This window comes from Hyperolius riggenbachi, chromosome 4 (assembly GCF_040937935.1).
Source record: "Hyperolius riggenbachi isolate aHypRig1 chromosome 4, aHypRig1.pri, whole genome shotgun sequence".
Taxonomy (NCBI): Eukaryota; Metazoa; Chordata; class Amphibia; order Anura; family Hyperoliidae; genus Hyperolius; species Hyperolius riggenbachi.
Window position 1 is genome coordinate 371,756,145 of NC_090649.1, and position 20,396 is coordinate 371,776,540.

At 42.5% G+C, this 20,396-nt stretch overlaps 1 protein-coding gene across 1 annotated transcript in view; it reads right to left on the bottom strand.

The window, feature by feature from the left end:
• Positions 1 to 20,396, bottom strand: part of IGF2R (insulin like growth factor 2 receptor) — a 242,584-nt gene that overhangs the window by 124,015 nt on the left and 98,173 nt on the right. The window contains exons 7-11 of the mRNA XM_068232027.1: positions 16,527 to 16,626; positions 10,229 to 10,391; positions 5,545 to 5,710; positions 3,361 to 3,464; positions 476 to 637 (exon numbers count right to left, since the gene is read on the bottom strand). Coding sequence (XP_068088128.1) covers positions 476 to 637; positions 3,361 to 3,464; positions 5,545 to 5,710; positions 10,229 to 10,391; positions 16,527 to 16,626 — 695 coding nt within the window. The remainder of the gene's footprint in view (positions 1 to 475; positions 638 to 3,360; positions 3,465 to 5,544; positions 5,711 to 10,228; positions 10,392 to 16,526; positions 16,627 to 20,396) is intronic.

A 20,396-nucleotide genomic window follows, 5' to 3' on the forward strand; every position in this document is an offset into this window, starting at 1 on the left:
CCCTGTAAGGCAGCCACAAACCATACATATTTCTATATATTTTCAGAATTTCAATACATTTTTCTGAATGTAACATTTTAAAAAATCTGACCAATGTAACACACACACACACACACACACACACACACACACACACACACACACTTTTTACTCAATAATTATAAAAATGATTGAAAACTGAAAAACTTCTACCCTATACCACTAAATTTTCTGAAAAATTGACCAGAATAAAACACCACTCCCAATCAACTCCCAAAGGACCGCAATAAATTTCCATAGACTTCCAATTGCTTTTGCAGCCCCTAACAAGGAACAATGCAGGTTTAATCTGCATGTGTAAGAAGGGCCTTAAAGCAGAGAGGAAGTTCTGAGTTTAGATCCACTTTAACTCCAAAAAACAATCAATATGACTGTGAAACTGCACACCAGAAGTTTTTACACCTTTTTAAATAAGCCTACAAGTATTGTTACTAACCAGGACTGCGGATTAATCCAAATAAGTTATAGTGCCTCCTCTTGGCTTCTACATGACACAAATTCTCCTTCTTTTTAAGACAAGCGTATTTGGTCTCCCAGGAAAAGAAGTACGTACAATCAGCTTCACCATTAAATTCCGGCTCTCCTATCCCATCATTTACTAAAAAAGAAAAAAAAACAAAAACATAAAACAGCATTAATACTAAAGTTGCACTAGAAATCCTAATATTTATTTTTAAATCTTTGTTGCAACCTCAATTGATTTTTGTTTCTAATCAGAACTGTCGGATTAACAGTTTCCAACAATAGATTGAGTGGCTGACTAAAACCTCATACAGAGTTTTCCAGTCAGAATGATTGTTTCTGCTGACAGTCTACTGGCATGCAGTGAGATGCATGCTCTGCCAAGACATAAGTACAGTCCTGTGGAGAAAAAAAAAAAAAAAGAGAGGAAAGGGCAAGAGGATAACCACAGCAATAAGGCACAAAACAATAGCTCTAAATACTTTACCACAGCACACTACCGTATTTTTCGGAGCATAAGATGCACCTAGGTTTTGAGGACAAAATCCAGGAAAAATGATACATATGCTAAACCTAGTGCATCCATGGTGCAGGGATGTCTTGTGGATGTTCTCCTCTCAACCCCCCCCCCCCCCCCCCCAATTATCTCATTGTCATTGACCCAAGTGATTGCCGCCGGGACTATCGGCTCCAGTCAGAATAGCAGACGGTGATTGGATTGGCATGTTACAGCTCCCATGCCTGATTGGCCACACTGCGCTGAATCAGGTTGAAGCAAGTCCTGGTGAGTGAAGGGGAATGCGTGAATCTGCAGCTTGTTTACAGGACTTCTGCGCATCTTCAGCGGATTCATAAGTATCTCGCCTTCTCCCATAGACATATGCACTGAGGGGACATGGTGGCACATACGGGTGGATGCAAAGGAGGAAGAGGACATAAGGGCTCGTTTCCACTATAGCGAATCCGCATGCCGGCACTGCATGCAGGTTCACATAGTCAATGTAAGTGGATGGGGCTGTTTCCACTTGTGCGGCGGCGGGAGCGTTTTTCGGTGCGGCAGAAATCTGCACGGCAGAGCCGTCAGATTTCGCGTGCGGGAGGAATGCGGGCGAATCGCCGCTAATGCATTTAATAGGGAAATCGCATGCGGCTTTGTCGTGCGGATTTCCCTGCAATTTCACGTGCAATTTCGCATAGTTTGCTATGGAGCTTTAGTCAGGCAGTGACATGGTTAAATTCGCCTGGCTCCTTGCCATGCGAAATCGCATGCAAAATCGCGGCTAAATCCGCATGCGGAAACGCAGCCGCATGCGATTTCTTCTGCGGTGGAAACCAGGCGATTCGGCACCGCAACAGTGGAAACGAGCCCTAAGAGACGCAGGGGGAAGGAGAACATTGGAGACGCGGAGACGTAGGGACTCTCTTTTGGGGGAGAAAGTGCATCTTATGGTCCAAAAAAAACGGTACTTATTATTGGTATTTTGATGAGGGATACAAGTCCAAACATGTAAACTAACGACTGCACAAATCCCAAACAATTGGGATTTGTGCACTGTGGACAATGGACTATTGAGAGGCTCCATATGCTAATGATTTTTTTCCATTTGGCACTGTTATTGGCATGAGGAAGCGGGCTTAGACCTGTTAAACGCGTTGCCTGTGCTTAATAATAAAAGTCTTTTGTTGTTACAAAGATTTTGTTATTTGAGATATGCTACCTCCCTTTCGTTTATTTGTTTTTTTAAAGAATTTTATACACCCCAGGGTGCCTCTTTCACCCATATTGGACTATTGAGGTGGCCATACAGCTATTGTCTTGGTGGCTTAGCAACCATCTGATTCGATAATTATCAAATCAGATAAAAATAGGTGCTGCCAAGAGCATGCCCGATTGACTATGCGACCAATTTTAAGCTGAAATTGGTCTCATGTATTGATCGGACTTGCTGCAAGATGTCAGGCTGTTGTGGTTGATTGGGTGTGCAGTAAAACAGTTAGCGATATCAGAACGAGACAATGTGACAAAACTCCCAAGCACTGTCTCCCCTAATGTAAAATGGCCACCTCCCCCGCAATACAGTATACTTTACCTGTCCGTGTCCGCTGCTAGCTCTGGACAGCGCGGGAGGTGGCAGATGCAGAGTCACAAGGCCAATTCCTGAGGGATTTCATGGTAAAATTGATCAGGAATTCGCCCACGGTGTGTGGGGATCAAGTTTTTTTGTTTTGCTTTCTTACCTCTTGTTGCTCTCACAGGTGTGTCAGAAATGACAGGAAGTGAAGAGAAATCTTAACATGAGCGATATAGATGTACATGAAGAATTATTTTTCTGTTTAGTGGAGGTTTCCAAAGTCTGCTAGAATTTGATTGCCATTCTGAGTGTAACTAAGGTTCAAGGAATGCATTCAGGTAAGATCCGATCAGGGAGTTTTTTGCATTACAATAAATAAATAATGGTATTTTGCTTGACAGATCATATCTCTAATGAAATCTGCCTGTGTGTGACACTGAGGCCTGAACAACAATAACGGTTGCTTTAGGCACATTAAATGAGGTGTACAGTGTGTGGATTTTTTTCTATTTATTTTATTATTAATTTATTAAGTAGACACTATTGGTTCCACATTAAACACACACACACACACACACACACACACACACACACACACACACACACACACACCCACACACTAATGCCTAGCAGTCACAATGATGTGAACCCAAACAGTAGAAGGTTCGAACAAGAATACAAATATGGTAGTGATGTCTGTTTTAAATAGTTCATTGGACGCATCCTGATGCATTTTATAAACAGGGAAAGGTCTTGTTCCTTTGTAAAGGAGAGAACCTGCTCTTACCTGCAGTCTCATTACATTCAAAGTTGATCACTGTCATGCGCTGGAATCCAGAGCTGCATGTTTCCCCACCAAGGTATGTCAAAGTGATGTCACCATCAGAATATCTAAACACAAATATGCAGAGAACGAAGAATTGTTCAATAACATCCCAAAGGCTGTACACATACTTTAGTAACCGCACATGCATCAAAACTCTATAGCCTTATAAAATGTATTGTTTGCAAAGACAGACAGACAACAGTCATAAAACTAATACTCTAGTCAGAAACATTACTTTATCTTATGCAAGTACAGGTAGACCCCGCTAAGCAAATGAGATAGGGACTGCAGGTTTGTTCTGAACCCGAATATGTTCTTAAGTTGGAACAATGTGCTAGCTCTGTCCCCTGTACCTCTTCTGTGCTCCTGTGCCTTCAGTGTCCCCTTCTGTGTCACCTCTGCCCTCTGTACCTGCTTATACAAGTTTAAAAGCCATTTTTTCTTTACATTTTTAAAATCTATTTTCTCAAAACTAACAAAAAAAAAAATGACTTGTTCCCACAGAATCAGAGAATCCATGCTGTTCATATCGCTTGGTCATTTGTAAGGCGGGAATTTGTAAGCTGGGGACTACCTGTTCTCTAACCCACTCACATAACTAAGTTTCTCTGAAGCTAGGTGTGTACTGTAGATAGGATAACTAACTACACAGGTAACATATACATTAACTAAGCTAAAAATAATATATGCTAAATAAACTAGAACCCCCAGAAATAAAACATGGGCTTTTCTAAGTGGCAGTTAGGGACATGACTATGTACACTTCAAGAGACACTGAAGCGAAAAAAAAATATGATATAATGAATTGGTTGTGTACTATGAATAAATACTAGAAGATTAGCAGCAAAGAAAATATTCTCATTTTTATTTTCAAGTATATAGTGTTTTTTCTAACATTGCATCATTCTCTAATATGTGCAGATTACAAAACACTCAGCATTCAAAATGATTCTTTCAGAGCAGTCTGTGAACTAATGAACTCTCCTCTGCCAGAGGAAAAGTAAATAGTTAAAGGAGTACTATCGATTGAAACGACTTTTTTTTTAATACTCTATATTAGTGTACACATTACCACTAGTGCTAGGGGCACTTTATTTATTCACCCAGGTCTCTCTCTCACTATCCCTGCTTAAAAATTCATTTCTCACACAGCTCATAGTAGTTTGGGTCACCCTGAGCTGCTTGATTACTCTGTCACACAGCTCACAAATATATTTCACTGTGTCACTCACAGCATGCAGGAGACATGAGGAGAAATAGGCTGATCTGAGGTGGTAACAGGTAACTAAATGAGCTGGAATATTGCTGGAATATAACTAGCTATACCAGGAGTCTGTGTTTACACTCAGACTGGCTGCCTGCTTGAGGCGATTCACTCCAGGCTGCATCCACTTTACAAGCTGCTGAGAGGGGCAGACCACTGTCTACAATTAGCATTATTAGTATCTTTATCAGTAAAGAGAAGCAAAGATAATAAACACACATTGCTAGAATCTTTAACCCCTTACCACCATATCAACAAGATTCTTTCAGCAAGGTGATAATTAAACTATAAACTGAGGAGTTGATAGCATCTCCCCTTTGCAGAGACATGGTCTAGCCCTCTGGGAGCTCAGTATTAGATACATTTTGTATCCAACACTGACGCCAAAACTGACTGAGGATTTTACAGCTGAGAGGAACAGCTGTGTGAGGAATCAAATTGCTCCTAGTACTTGCCCTAATGTGTGCTACAACATACAGTATTTAAAAATAAATGCATACATCGATAGTATTCCTTTAACTAACAGTTGAGATAATAAAAGTCAGAAAACAGCCCTCTCCACCACTTTTGAAAGTCGTAGAGATAATGGCTTTTTTGTATAGAGATAACAACTGGAGATTCTTAACTCTTCCTGTACTGGAAACAATTAGACTGATGTATCTGATCTTAATGTTTTATTTCTTAGCTGTACTACACATATAAATCATAATATCATAGGTTTTTTTTTCGCTTCAGTGTCTAAGTGCAGCAGAAGATGACTGTGCAAGAGAAAAGTTAAAACAAAAACAAAAATTATTGTGCCTCAACGAGGAAAAAAAATCCTTGATAAAAAGCTACTTGCATATTTATTCATGTGATAGTGAAGTCCCTGTGCATAGTACCTGAGTGTCTGATTTCGGAAAGAGCCTGCACCTTTGGATTTCCGGTCTGTATTTTTCAACTGACATGAAGACATTTCTCCGGAGCATTCTCCTCCCACTGTTTTATCACAGACATTAAGGTAATATGTATAGTCACCTTTTGGATCTTTCGTATAGTAAGGAAGGGCTAGAAAGCAAGAAGAAAGAAAGGTGTAACATTTATGTATTCATCAATAAGGCATCAATGTGAAAACTTCCATGAAATGAACTCTGAACTTGTCAATTGACCTTTTGAATTTTCATCCAAAAACCCTATTTATCATTGTTATTGATATTTCAAGAAGTTTTTTTTTTTTTTTTTATTTTATCTTTAACCACTTCACCACTGAGGGGTTTTACCCCTTGAGCACCAGAGCAATTTTCACCTTTCAGTGCTCCTTCCATTCATTCGTCTATAACTTTATCATTACTTATCACAATGAAATGAACTAGAACTTGTTTTTTTCGCCACCAATTAGGCTTTCTTTAGGTGGGACATTATGCCAAGAATTATTTTATTCTAAATATGTTTTCATGGGAAAATAGGGAAAAAAATGTGGGGAAAATTCATTATTTTTCAGTTTTCGGCCATTATAGCTTTTAAATAATACATGCTACTGTAATTAAAACCCATGAAATTTGCCCATTTGTCCCGGTTATAAAACCGTTTAGATTATGTCCCTATAACAATGTTTGGCGCCAATATTTTCTTTGGAAATAATGGTGCATTTTTTTTAAGTTTTGCGTCCATACCTAATTACAAGCCCATAGTTTATAAGTGGGTTGTGTGTAATTATTCAGCACCCTTTGGTCTTAGTGCAGTCAGTTGCCCATAGACATTGCCTGATGAGTGCAAATGACTAAGAGTGCATTTATGTGTAATCTAATGTCAGTGCAAATACAGCTGCTCTGTGACAGCCTCAGAGGTTGTCTAAGAGAATATTGGGAGCAACAACACCATGAAGTCCAAAGAACACACCAGACAGGTCAGGGATAAAGTTATTGAGAAATTTAAAGCATGCTTAGGCTACAAAAAATTGTCCACAACCTTGAACATCCCACGGGGCACTGTTCAAGCGATCATTCAGAAATGGAAGGAGTTTGGCACAACTGTAAACCTACCAAGACAAGGCCGTCCACCTAAACTCACAGGTCGAACAAGGAGAGCGTTGATCAGAAATGCAGTCAAGAGGCTCATGGTGACTCTGGCCAAGCTGTAGAGATCTACAGCTCAGGTGGGAGAATCTGTCCATAGGACAACTATTAGGGCTGGTGCACACCAGAATGGTTCTGGAGTGTTTTTTAAAACGCTTGCAGGGGGAAAACCGATTGGCTAATGAAAGTGAATGGGATGGTGCACACCAGAGCGAGTGGTTTTTTTCCACAAATGCAAACTCGGGGGCTGCAGCATTTTTTAGATTTCTGAGGCGTTTCTGCCTCAATGTTAAAGTATGGGAAAGTGGAAAACCACTCTGGAAAACGCTAGATCAGAGCGGTTTTCCAGGCGTTTTGGTTACAGAAGCTGTTCAGTAACAGCTTTACTGTAACAATATTTGAAATGTGTTACACAAAAACGCTCCAAAATGCTAGGCATGTTTAGAAAACATGCCTAGAATCACTCTGAAATCTGCTTCAAAAACCTCTAGCGTTTTGCAGATTTGCTAGTGGTTTTTGGTGTGCACTGGGCCTTAGTTATGCGCTGCACAAAGTTGGCAAGAAGAAAGCCATTGTAAACAGAAAAGCATAAGAAGTTCCGTTTGCAGTTTGCCACAAGCCATGTGGGGGACACAGCAAATATGTGGAAGAAGGTGCTCTGGTCAGATGAGACCAAAATGGAACTTTTTGGCAAAAATGCAAAACGCTATGTGTGGCGGAAAAATAACACTGCACATCACTCTGAACACACCATCCCCACTGTCAAATATGGTGGTGGCAGCATCATGCTCTAGGGGTGCTTCTCTTCAGCAGGGGCAGGGAAGCTTGTCAGAGTTGATAGGAAGATGGATGGAGCCAAATACAGGGCAATCTTGGAAGAAAACCTCTTGGAGTCTGCAAAAGACTTGAGACTGGGGCGGAGGTTCACCTTCCAGCAGGACATTGACCCTAATATAAAGCCAAGGCAACAATGGAATGGTTTAAAACAAAACATATCCATGTGTTAGAATGGCCCAGTCAAAGTCCAGATCTAAATCCAATCGAGAATCTGTGGCAAGATCTGAAAACTGCTGTTCACAAACGATGTCCATCTAATCTGACTGAGCTGGAGCTGTTTTGCAAAGAAGAATTGGCAAGGATTCCAGTCTCTAGATGTGCAAAGCTGGTAGAGACATACCCTAAAAGACTGGCAGCTGTAATTGCAGCAAAAGGTGGTTCTACAAAGTATTGACTCAGGGGGCTGAATAATTACGCTCACCCCACTTTGCAGTTTGTTTTGTTTTGTTTTTTTCTTTAAATGTTTGGAATCATGCATGATTTTCATTCCACTTCTCACATGTACACCACTTTGTATTGGTCTTTGACGTGGAATTCCAATCAAATTGATGCATGTTCGTGGCAGTAATATGACAAAATGTGGAAAACTGGACCGTTAGAAGCCACAGGTAAGTTCAACTCATTTTCCTCCTACCCCCTACAGTACTCCTTTAATGTAAGAAGAATGAACTGTGCGCATGCCTACTCTTCTCTCGATGTCTTCATTATAGTATATAATATATTGTCTGCAGACTAGCATTTATGATCTGGTTATGATAAATCAATCAGTTATCCAGTGCAGAGAAGTGAATCTCTGCGCAGAAATATATCTAGGCCTCACAGCAAATCCCTAATGCTTCAAAACGGAAGACATATCTGTATGCTATCATAAAATGTGGCTGCTGCATTAGATTGTTCAACCTTAAAGTTGCATAAATATGCATACCTTTACCATATTTGCATCCACTCAGAATTACTTCCATCTCACTGACATCCATAAGCCTCAGACACATACGAGGCATGTCGCCCAGCAGAGATCTATACTCGATCCCTTGGACGACATTGCAGGGTCGATGCAGAGATACAGGCTTAGCAACGTGTTCTGTTACTATGCTGGTTGGGGGCCAATGGATTGGCTGGGGTACATAGGGAAAAAAAATGCCCTTAGCCAGCGCTCAGCCGAATCGATCGGCCAGGCTAATCACTGTCTGGTGGAGGGGGGGGGGGGTGTCGACAGCTGCTGTCCTCATGCTGGAAACTTGGAAAAGGCAGTCGTGTGCCGACTTGGCTGAATTTCATCTAGTGTGCATACACGGCGTAAATCCTGAGGAACACTACAATGTAAAGAGGTGTGAAGAGGGTTTGCATACTTTCCTGATCAAAACAATCTCTTGTTTCCAAGCATGTTTTTCATAGCCGCCACCACCACAAAAGCTGCTGTGCATTTAAGATTCTTAGTCCCTTTCAAAAGCTAAGAGCATGTAGCCAATGTAGTCAGAGTGATATAACACCAGTTCTCTCTACACAGCGTGTCAAGCAATCATGAAGATTTGGGCTACCCATAACAAACAATACATACATTTTCAATATATAAAATATGAAGTTAAATAAAAAAAAAATCTAATTAACCAAAGCTTATTAAAAATTAAAACCCTTTCATTGTTTTATTAATGGTTCTATCTCAAAAAGGGCCTGATGTACTATAGGCAGGTAAAATTGCCATGTGCAGGTAGCACATGGTAATTTTACCAGTACTAATGCAATGAGAACACCGCTTGTTAACCATTTAGTGTCATGCATGTTACCAAGTTAACATGCGCATTGCTATGGTAACACGTGATATTAACATGGTAAACTGTGGGGTGCTAAAGGGTTAACAAGTGTTCTCTCTGCGTTAGTACCAGTACAATTACCATGCACTACCTGCGCATAGCAACTTTACCGGCGTATAGTACATCAGGCCCAAAGTTTTTACATCAAGATGTAAAATGGCAGCAGGTGTGAAGTCAACTTTAGATTAGATACTTATTGGAACTTACTAGTGTACAGAAGATGTAGAGACATGAGATGGGCAACATAGCAACTTTTGAAATAAAATAACAGCGTCCCCTTCTTTCCTTCTCTTTTGTGAATATGAAACTTGGAGTCCAGTACTGGAAGTTAAATTTCCAGCCCTTATTGTAAACCTACTATTAATATGTGGCGAAGTAAGGCGATTGAATTACATGCATGGAGTTAAATACTGGGGATGTGCCTCCCACTGTAGCTGAAAAAGTCCCCCCATTAGTAATGGAGCAACCTCTACTTGATTCACTCAGATAGTGAAATGTGTCTAGATTACTAAAGAACTTCCGCTGAAAAAATGCCACTGGAGTTAGATATATCATTATCTGTATACAAGGAGTACAGCTAAAGTCCTTTCACATTTTGTCTGCTGCGTCACAAAGGATAAAATCATTGCATCGCAAGCGAAATGCTGGTGCGGAATAATGCGGTGGTGTGTTTACAGAATAACGTGCTTGTTTACACTGGCATACTTTCCTGGTACAGTATGCCTCACTGTATGGCCGAATCACAACAATACAATGCAACTTTTCTGAAATGTTGCGGTGCGATTGAAGAAAAATCGTATCGCAATGTTCTCTTTGTAGTAGGAAAGGAGCTTCAGAGATGGCCAATAATCGTAAGCTCTCACCTGGCTTTGCTTTCAAGGGAGAGAGGTCGATAGAAATGCCTCTGTCAGAGTTGGTGAGTGTACACGTTTCAGTTTCCAGGTATTCTGTATGACAGGCATTCTCTGTGACCCATTCAACCTCATAGCGGCAGTTGGAGTTAGCTGTTAGCTGTGGCCCTGTAACCTAGACGACAGTAAAAGATTGTCATCCTCAAAAGAAGAACTTTTGTGATGTACCGAGTAAACATTTGTGCGTCACTCCTTTTCTTCAGTGGCATGCAAAATTATAAACCTCTATATGTAGCTATAAAAACCATAATGCATAATGAACATTGAAAAACTATATATTTCTAAAACAGTAATTTGTAAGCACTTTAATTTCATTATGATGAAGAGCAACTACACATGAGGCCACAAAAGCAAACTCAGCAGTGTGAAGATATAAGCGGACAATGAGTGAGCTGCAGTAAGTACAGGATACAGATACCACCTAGGACCAGAGTATTCTCGCACAAAAAGCAGAGATATTAGTTGGGTACTTCTGTGACCTGTGCATACAGCAATAATAAATCTCTTTTTTTCTTTTTTTTTTTTCTTTTTTTTTATACCTAGTACACTTTTGGATATTCAGCTTAGACGAACATAAAGTCTCAAATGAGCAACTTAAAGGATACCTTAGCGATAAATATTTTTCAAAAAGGATGCCTAACGTGTACAGAACTTGGATAACACTGGGGCACAGGAGGTAAGCATCTGCACAACTATGTACACACACACACACACACACACACACACACACACACACACACACACACGGCAACGCTTTTTGAAAAAAATTTATCACTAAGGTATCCTTTAAAGTGAACCTGAACTCTTGCACAGCACACAAAAGTCTTAACCCTCCTGATGGTAAAAACCCCAAGCTAAACTCGGGGTAGCCGCCGCAGAGGATTTCTCTGCCCCGGGAGATATTTTTAAAATGAATGTTGTTTTAGCCTTTGTAGCTAGCACTTTGCTAGCTACCATTGCCCCCCAAGTCACTCCGCTCTTTATTGATCGCTCCCGATCGCCACCGTTATACGTACCCCCTGGATCCCGCGATGGCGCAGCCTCTCCAATCAGCTCCAGGCTTCACTATGGGAAGAATAGGGATTGCGCATGAGATCATGTCCGATCGTCGCCATAGCAATAACTGAAGCTCATTGGTGAGGCTGCGGCCCTCGAGGGATGTGGTTAGGTAACGTATAGCGGCGGCGATCAGGGGGATCAGAAAAGTGCGGGGGGACTTGGGGGACAATGGTAGCTAGCCTAGTGCTAGCTACAAAGGATAAAACAACTTTAATTCAAAAAATCCCTCCTGCGGACGCAGCCTCAGAAACTGCGTACCGCCATGAGGGTTCAAGGACTCCCACGGTAAAAAAGGAACACAATCTTTACTTACCTGGGGTTTCTAGCACCTAGAAGTCTTCTAGGTCCCTTGGAACAGTCCCGGTGCTCACTGATGTCCCGCTGCCTGCCCACAAAGCTTGCTGACCCGACAGCGGGTTGGTTCTTCTGCACATGTGCAGGCAACCACGTGTGAACGCACCTGCATCATCAGGCGCATACTGCGCCTGCACATATTACTGCTCAGGCACAGTACCCGCGTGATGATGTGGAAGCGACCATGTCACCAGCGTCGTACTGCCCCTAAGCAGTAATCTACGCAGGCGCAGTATGCGAGTGATGACCGGAGCTGCAGCGAGGGACCCAGAAGACTTCTAAGGGCTGGAAGAAGTCCCAGATAAAGATTGCATTCCTTTTTTATCTCAGGAGTCCTTATATAGACCCAGAGCCAAATGAAAGTACAGCTCTGATACTTACCTGGGGCTTCCCCCTGCCCCATAAACATGTCTAAGTCCCACGCCATCCTCCCGCGGTCTGCCATTCAGACGCGGGGAGCCCAGGTAACAGTGTCAGTGACGTTAGTCCGGGTCTACTGCGCATACGTGGGAGGTCTGCGCATGCGCAGTAGACCCTGACTGGCATCGGCTGAGCCTGGTAACGGAGCTCTCCGCGAATGAAGGGCAGGCCGCGGGAGGATGGTGTGGGATTTCGACATGTTTAGGGGCAGGATGAAGCCCTGGGTAAGTATCAAAGCTGTACTTTCATTCGTCTCGGAGTCTCTCTAATGTTCACATATAGCTGCTGGAAAAATACTCTTCTCTGTATTCTGTGTTTGTTTAGGCAGATATTATATTATATTATTATTGATTTATAAAGCACCAACATATTCTGTGCCACAGTACAAAGCAAGAAACAAACATGGGGGTACATAATACAGATAATGATATACATTAATATACAAAATACAGAATTGGTAATTACAGTGACAAAAGTAACTATGAATAAAATGTATAACAAAGTCCAAGACCCAAAGGGGTGAGAGCACTGCCCTTACAAGCTTACAATCTAAACCTGTCTAATTAGTTCTTATCAGCAACAGTATATAGACTGCAGGAGAGCTCTGCCTAAGCAGCTGCTCATAAAGCAAACACTGAGACTTAACCCTTACAGTATCTCAGGGTTTTTAAGTGGTATTGGGTAACTTTTAAGGATTTTTATAAAATGTAACAGATTTTCTTTCCATAAAAGTTACCATGCTGTGGCTAATCTTTTAGAGCAGACAGAAAATTCTGAGTTAAGTTCCACTTTAAGTGAAAATAAACTGATGGTATAAACAATGGCACCTATCCTTCTACTCCTAATAGGGATTTTTAGATATCCCACAGTTTTAGGCTGTTAAAAAAAAATAGGTTTTTTTTTGTCTCAGCAGTCTGTTCCGTGTCTTAGTGAGCTAAAATATATGAAGTATTGACCTCATCTATCCCCTGCTCTCACTAACCCAATTCACTGCCAGTAAAGTGTTTTATTGCTGCAATTCCTGATCAGTAATTAAAGAGAACCCGAGGTGTGTTTAACCACCCTGGCGTTCTGATTAAATCGCCAGGGTGGCTGCGGGAGGGTTTTTTTCAAATAAAAAAAAAACTATTTCATGCAGCCAACTGAAAGTTGGCTGCATGAAAGCCCACTAGAGGGCGCTCCGGAGGCGATCTTCCGATCGTCTCCGGCGCCCAGAATAAACAAGGAAGGCCGCAATGAGCGGCCTTCCTTGTTTTGCTTATATCGTCGCCATAGCGACGAGCGGAGTGACGTCATCGACGTCAGCCGACGTCCTGACGTCAGCCGCCTCCGATCCAGCCCTTAGCGCTGGCCGGAACTTTTTGTTCCGGCTGCGCAGGGCTCAGGCGGCTAGGGGGGCCCTCTTTCGCCGCTGCTCGCGGCGAATCGCCGCAGAGCGGCGGCGATCAGGCAGCACACGCGGCTGGCAAAGTGCCGGCTGCGTGTGCTGCACTTTATTTGATTAAAATCGGCCCAGCAGGGCCTGAGCGGCGACCTCCGGCGGTGTTGGACGAGCTCAGCTCGTCCAGACCGCTCAGGTGGTTAAAGAATGTTATCTGCATACAGAGGCTGGATCTGCCTATACAGCCCAGCCTCTGTTGCTATCCCAAACCCCCCTAAGGTCCCCCTGCACTCTGCAATCCCTCATAAATCACAGCCACGCTGCTGACAAACAGCTTGTCAGAGCTAGCTGTGTTTATCTCTATAGTGTCAGTCTGCTGCTCTCCCCGCCTCCTGCAGAACTCCAGTCCCCGCCTGCATTCCTTCCCTCCCTGCTGATTGGAGGGAAGGGACGGGGGCAGGGACCGGAGCTATGCAGGAGGCGGGGGAGCAGCTGAGACTGACATTACAGATGTAAATACAGCCTCACAGCATGGCTGTGATTTATGAGGGATTGCAGAGTGCAGGGGGACCTTAGGGGGGTTTGGGATAGCAACAGAGGCTGGGCTGTATAGGCAGATCCAGCCTCTGTATGCAGATAACATTCTTCAAACCCACCTCGGGTTCTCTTTAATGCTACAGTCTGACTGGGGAGAAACTATCAGTTGCATAGCGGAATATTAACTCTTTCAGGCCAAGAAGAAAAGGAACACCATAGGCATTTATATGCATGCCACTATACATAGTCATGTCTATCATCACATGTAACTTAAGGTTCCCTTAAAGCCACATAAGCTGAATGGTTTGCAAAGCAAACCTTTAGGTATATCACTAACTCTCAGATTACGGTAGAAAATACACAAACCTTATTTTGGTTTAAAAGGAAATTCCATTTTAACTTCACAAAAATTCACTTTCAGTTCGCCACTATATATTGTATTAACAGACAACTTTTATTCCGATTTATTACTTTGGTTTCTAATACCATCTGACAGAAAGGCATGCGTCAAAGTATGGTTGTATGCAAGTGCAAATATATAACACACGTTTCCATCAGACAGACAATATTGGACCCATTTGCTTCAAAACAGTGCATTTGTGCTGTACTGTTTGCATTGTTCTTGGAGTTCCTCTAGTCAAATGACTACAGATATCTTTACAACTCTGTGCAGTTATTTAAAGGGAACCTAAAGCGAGGCTTTCAAATTTATTTTTCTTTTAAACAATATCAGTTTCCTGAAAGGCCTGCTGATCTCTTTGGCTGCAATAGTGTCTGAATCACACATCCGAAACAAGCATGCAGCTAATCCAGTCTGGCTTCAGTCAGAGCACATGCATGATCTGCATGCTTGTTGAGGGGCTGTGGCTAAAAGTATTAGAGACACAGGATCAGCAGGAGAGTCAGGCAACTGGTATTATTTTAAAAGGAAAAATTCATGTCCTTCTCAGTTTAGGTTCCCCTTAAGAGGACCAACCAGAAGTCACAAAGTAGAAGCAAGCAAGCGGGCGGATCTAGTGATGTTACCCATACCAGTACTAAGTTTAACCTACAACGTTACATGATGGTGTGTGGAGCTCTAAATTGAGGCAGGGAACACACTTGTCTTTCAGTTTTCTGCGCGCGTTTTCCTGCATACTTTTTCTGCACACCTAGTGTGTCTCTATGCAGGAAAACGCGCGCGTTTTTTCACAGCAGCTGATGTAATTGATACAAAAAACTGACAAAATGTGCAGAGTCATGATGCAGAATGTCAGTTTTTTTTCTGCGCGCGAACAAAATATTAAGTGTGGACTAGCCCATTGATTAACATGAGTTCTCAGTTTTTCTGTGCAGAAAACGAGTACGAAAACAGTCAAGTGTGTTCCCTGCCTCAAAGCACACCTGAAGAAGGAAATTAAATAAAGATACGGGTCTTAGCAGATGGAAGCTTCTGGAGGCTCCAGAGGCTTTGTTTATCATCCTGTGGCCCACTGTTGCAGCACAGGGTCCATCTAAGCACGCTCAATAAGGGCTTGTTGAACGTGAAGGCATGCTTTCATGGCCTGTCCAGCTTGGCTTTTTAATCAGTGCAAGAGCTGTTTTTTGCTATTAAACAGGCACACAAGCACAGTACGGCCACACTCCTACATGGACGGGAATATGGCTGCAAAGGATCCTCAGCAGCAGTGGTGGGTTCAAAGATATTCTGGGAAGCCTGGAGCATCCAGAAGCTTCCCACTACTCCGGTAAGTTAAAATTAACATCTTTTTCTCCTCATAGGTTTGCTTTAATATGCAAGTCTCAAAACAAGAATCAAGCTATAAAATATTTATGGACACCTCTTTCTTAGACCGACACTTGTGACAAAGCAGGCATCTAATCTGGACTGGTAGTAGAAGATGCTGGAGTGCCAGTTGAAAGCATTAAAAATAACCGAGCACTTGGCATTAATTTATTTTTTAAATTAATCTCCCCATAAGGGAGGTTTGCAATAGTGAGCTGTGTGGTGGTGGTGGTGGTGGTGGGGTGTAAACATCATTACTTACCTTCAAAGGGCTGCTCCTCTGTCCCTCATCCGTATAGGATCCACCATTTTCTCCACCTAAAGCCTGCACTGTGCCGTATTTTAATGGCAAAGTTGTGCCCGCCCCAATGCCTGTTGGGAGATGTGGTCTGTGGATGTGAGTACAGAGATGTTCTCGCATCCACGGACTACATCTCTCGGCATGCATTGCAGCGGGCGTCCACGCACGATTTTGCCATGAAAATGAAAATGCAGCACAATGCAGGCTCTCCCTGTGGAGAAGATCACAGATCCCAAACGGATGACGAGGGAGGAGGGTTTCCAGGGGAGCAGCCGCCTTGAAGGTAAGTAATGATGCTTACCCAAACAGCACACTATAAAAAATTAATTCCAGATGCTCACTAATTAAATAAAGTTTCACTTTAAATACATTTATCGCAATGATTAAAATGCCTTCATGTATGCAGAACTGACAAAAACGTTAACACACTCACCTCAGTTCCTGCTGTTGGGCAGATAAAGGTTATAGTTACTGCTGGCTGATGTCCACCACAAAACTCAGGCTTATTGTCTGTTTCATACTGAACAATAAGCCTAAAAAAAAAAAAAAAAAATCATTACTACTCATTTTGACATACAAAGAAACACAATGCCACTGCGTGATGACTTTTTGGCTCCATTGTGTGGCAATTTGATCGCAATGCAACGTACACAAATAGCCCTTATTATTCATGTTCTGCATCTCAGCTTTGTCCCCTTTCTCAATCTTTCAAGGGTTATGGAGATTTATGTCAACCTCTTATTCTTTATCTTTTTATCAGGGCATTTATTACCATAGTCTACTTTATCTAATTAAATTACTCCGGGAAAGTAATGCAGACCAGTACTTTATCTTAAAGTACAGAAAAAAATCCACAGAAACGCACTGATATTGGTAATATGGTCTAAAATCAACATAAATCATGTCTAAAGTGGTGGAAAAGGACAAATATGGCCAAAATGTTGAAGACTTTATGCTCACAGCATGACAAAGTATATTTCTTTTGTGGTATCTAAAGTCTCTTAACCATTGGGGATCCAGTAGAGCTAGCATAGGGGTATGGCATGCACCCAAAACCTGCACCTGAATTTGGTGATAAAATTTGGGGGAGATAACTGATCTCAAATCCCCAGCCAAACCTTATTAATACCAAACACAAATGAATCTAACAAGTTTCAGGGGAACTCTAATTTCAACACCCCCTATTACACCCCCTGAGCAACACTAACTGTTGGAAATATCCTGGAAAGCTTCCCTTGACCAGGTGTAGCTTTAAGATTTGTATGGAATAAACACTATTTGGAGAAAAAGCCGCTATTTTTGGGTCGAGTTCTGGATGGCATTATTGTTGATGTGGACTGTACACAGAGGAATGATAGACCTCTTTGCCTAATTAGGACTCCCCACATTATATTGCTATATATCCCTGAGGCTGGTGGACTGCATCTGTCTTTTGATGCAAAGGAATGTTGTAGCCAGGTTGTGGTGCATCAACCCTAAGAAAATGGTCTTGGCCTTTTATATAGCAGATGTAGAAAAGGCCAAGGACTTTCTAGTGTCAGAATACAGCTTATACAGGGCTCCACTGACTTATTACACATAACATGCCGGGCATTATACAGTATCTACTCAGCATTAGCGTACCTCGGGGCTTTTTTTATGTTAACCAGACATGCGCTTTAAGTGGTATTGGGTAACTGAATTTGTCTAGGTTATCAAATGTACAATTTATTTTGGATGATCTCTACAAAAAGCAATGAGTGAACTGAAATGCAACTTTAAATAAAAGTTGGAGGATTTCAATTACCATAGATTCATTTAAATCAATCATGTTACCTTGACTGCATGCATTGTATGGAAGAAAGAAAAAATTGCTGACTAGCTGTGGTGAAAAATTCTGATTTTTTTTTCCCTAAAATTGAAAAGGGCTCGCCTTTTAAACAGAACTCAAATTGATTGAGACATTTTTTTTCATAAAAAAAAAAATGCAAAACAACCGCGTAAAGCCACCTTAAAGGGACACTTAAGTCAAACAAAAAAAATGAGTTTTACTCACCTGGGGCTTCCAATAGCCCCCTGCAGCTGTCCGGTACCCTCGCCGTCTCCCTCCGATCCTCCTGGCCCCGCCGGCAGCCACTTCCTGTTTCGGTGACAGGAGCTGACAGGCTGGGGACGCAAGTGATTCTGCGCGTTCCTGGCCACAATAGCGCCATCTATGCTACTATAGCATATATCATATACCATATAGCAACATAGAGGGTGCTAATGTGTCTGGGAACGCGAAGAATCACTCGCGTCCCCAGCCTGTTAGCTCCTGTCACCGAAACAGGAAGTGGCTGCCGGCGGGGCCAGGAGGATCAGAGGGAGACGGCGAGGGCACCGGACAGCTGCAGGGGGCTATTGGAAGCCCTAGGTGAGTAAAACTCGCTTTTTTTGTTTGACTTAAGTGTCCCTTTAAGACCTGCATGGAACAAGGAGCACAGTGAAGTACAATCCCTGCACATAAGCAAGACATGGACTACCGTAATCGTCCCATTGCTACTGCTACATGATGAACAATATAGGCTTCCCTTGAGAATGTTGAAGTCACAAATCAAATTTGAGGCTCCATTCACACTTGAAAGTGCAAAACGCCGGCGATTATTGCCAAAGTTTTGCGGGAGTGATTTTTCTGTAATTTCATGTGGAAAAATCCAGCGATCGCGTTTAGCGCTTTTATAGCACTGAAAGTCGATCGCCGGGAAAGCGCCTGAAAATGGTGCAGGCTACGAGTTTGAGTTTGGCAATTTGCGTTAATCGCCGGCGATTAACGCAAATCGCCCAAGTAAGAACGGCCCCATAGGGTTTTATTACACTAGCGCTTTTAAAAAGCGCTAGCGCCAAAAGAGTGGCGTGGCCACACAACAGAATGTGACTGTGGTAATGGGTGGGGCCAAATATACATTAGCAGTGGTGTAAAAGGTCTGCCAGGGAAGTTTGAGCTCTGCCATAGTGTTTCCCCCTAAAATACATGTAATCTGAGAGCATTTCACCAAAAATACATGTAATTTGGCAGAGGTTCCTCCAAAATACAGATAATATGACAATGGTTCCCCCAAAATAGACAGTGTGGCAGCAGTGGTTCCCCCAACACACACATAATCTGGAAGCGGTTTCCCAAAATACACTTAAAGAGACACTGAAGCGAAAAAAAAAATTATGATATTATGATTTGTATGTGTAGTACAGCTAAGAAATAAAACATTAAGATCAGATACATCAGTCTAATTGTTTCCAGTACAGGAAGAGTTAGGGCTGGTTCAGACGGGCGTTTTTGTGGCGTTTAACGCAGCGTTTCAGACGCAGCGTTTTTTGGGATCTACTGCCATCCCATGCAAGTGAATGGGAGCGTTTAGAGCTGGCTTTTGCAGGCTTTCATGAAAGCCTGGCAGTAGATCCCAGCGTTGCGTCTAGTCTCAAAAGCAACATGCTGCTTTCAGAGGCAGTAAACGCGAGGAAACAATAGCAGAGACCAGAACTGCTAGCCTTGAACGCTTTTCAAAAGCTTTCAAAAGCTAGCTTTTAAACGCTGGCGTTTAAACGCTGGCGTTTGAACGCAATGCCAAGCAAAAGCTCAGCAGACGCCCGTGTGAACCAGCCCTTAAGAAACTCCAGTTGTTATCTCTATGCAAACAAGCCATTAACTCTCCGACTAAGTTTAGTCGTGGAGAGGGCTGTTATCTGACTTTTATTATCTCAACTGTTTTCTTTTTCTCTGCTAGAGGAGAGGTCATTACTTCACAGACTGCTCTGAAAGACTCATTTTGAATGCTGAATGTTGTGTAATCTGCACATATTATAGAATGATGCAATGTTAGAAAAAACACTATATACCTGAAAATAAAAATATGAGAATATTTTCTTTGCTGCTAATCTTCTAGTAATTATTCATAGTACACAACCAATTCACTATATCATATTTTTTTTTTCGCTTCAGTGTCTCTTTAACCCTCTGGGGGCTAATCCCGAGCTGAGCTCGGGGTAAGCCGCCACAGAGGATTTCTCAGGCCCTGGTGGGCCGATTTGCATAATTTTTTTTTTGTTGCACGCAGCTAGCACTTTGCTAGCTGCGTGTATATACCGATCGCCGCCGCTCCGCGCTAATTCGCCGCTACCCGCCGCGCCCCCCCCCCCAAGACCCCGTGCGCAGCCTGGCCAATCAGTGCCAGGCAGCGCTGAGGGGTGGATCGAGACTCCCTCTGACGTCACGACGTCGTTGACGTCATCCCGATCGTCGCCATGGCGACGGGGGAAGCCAAACAGGAAATCCCGTTCTGAACGGGAT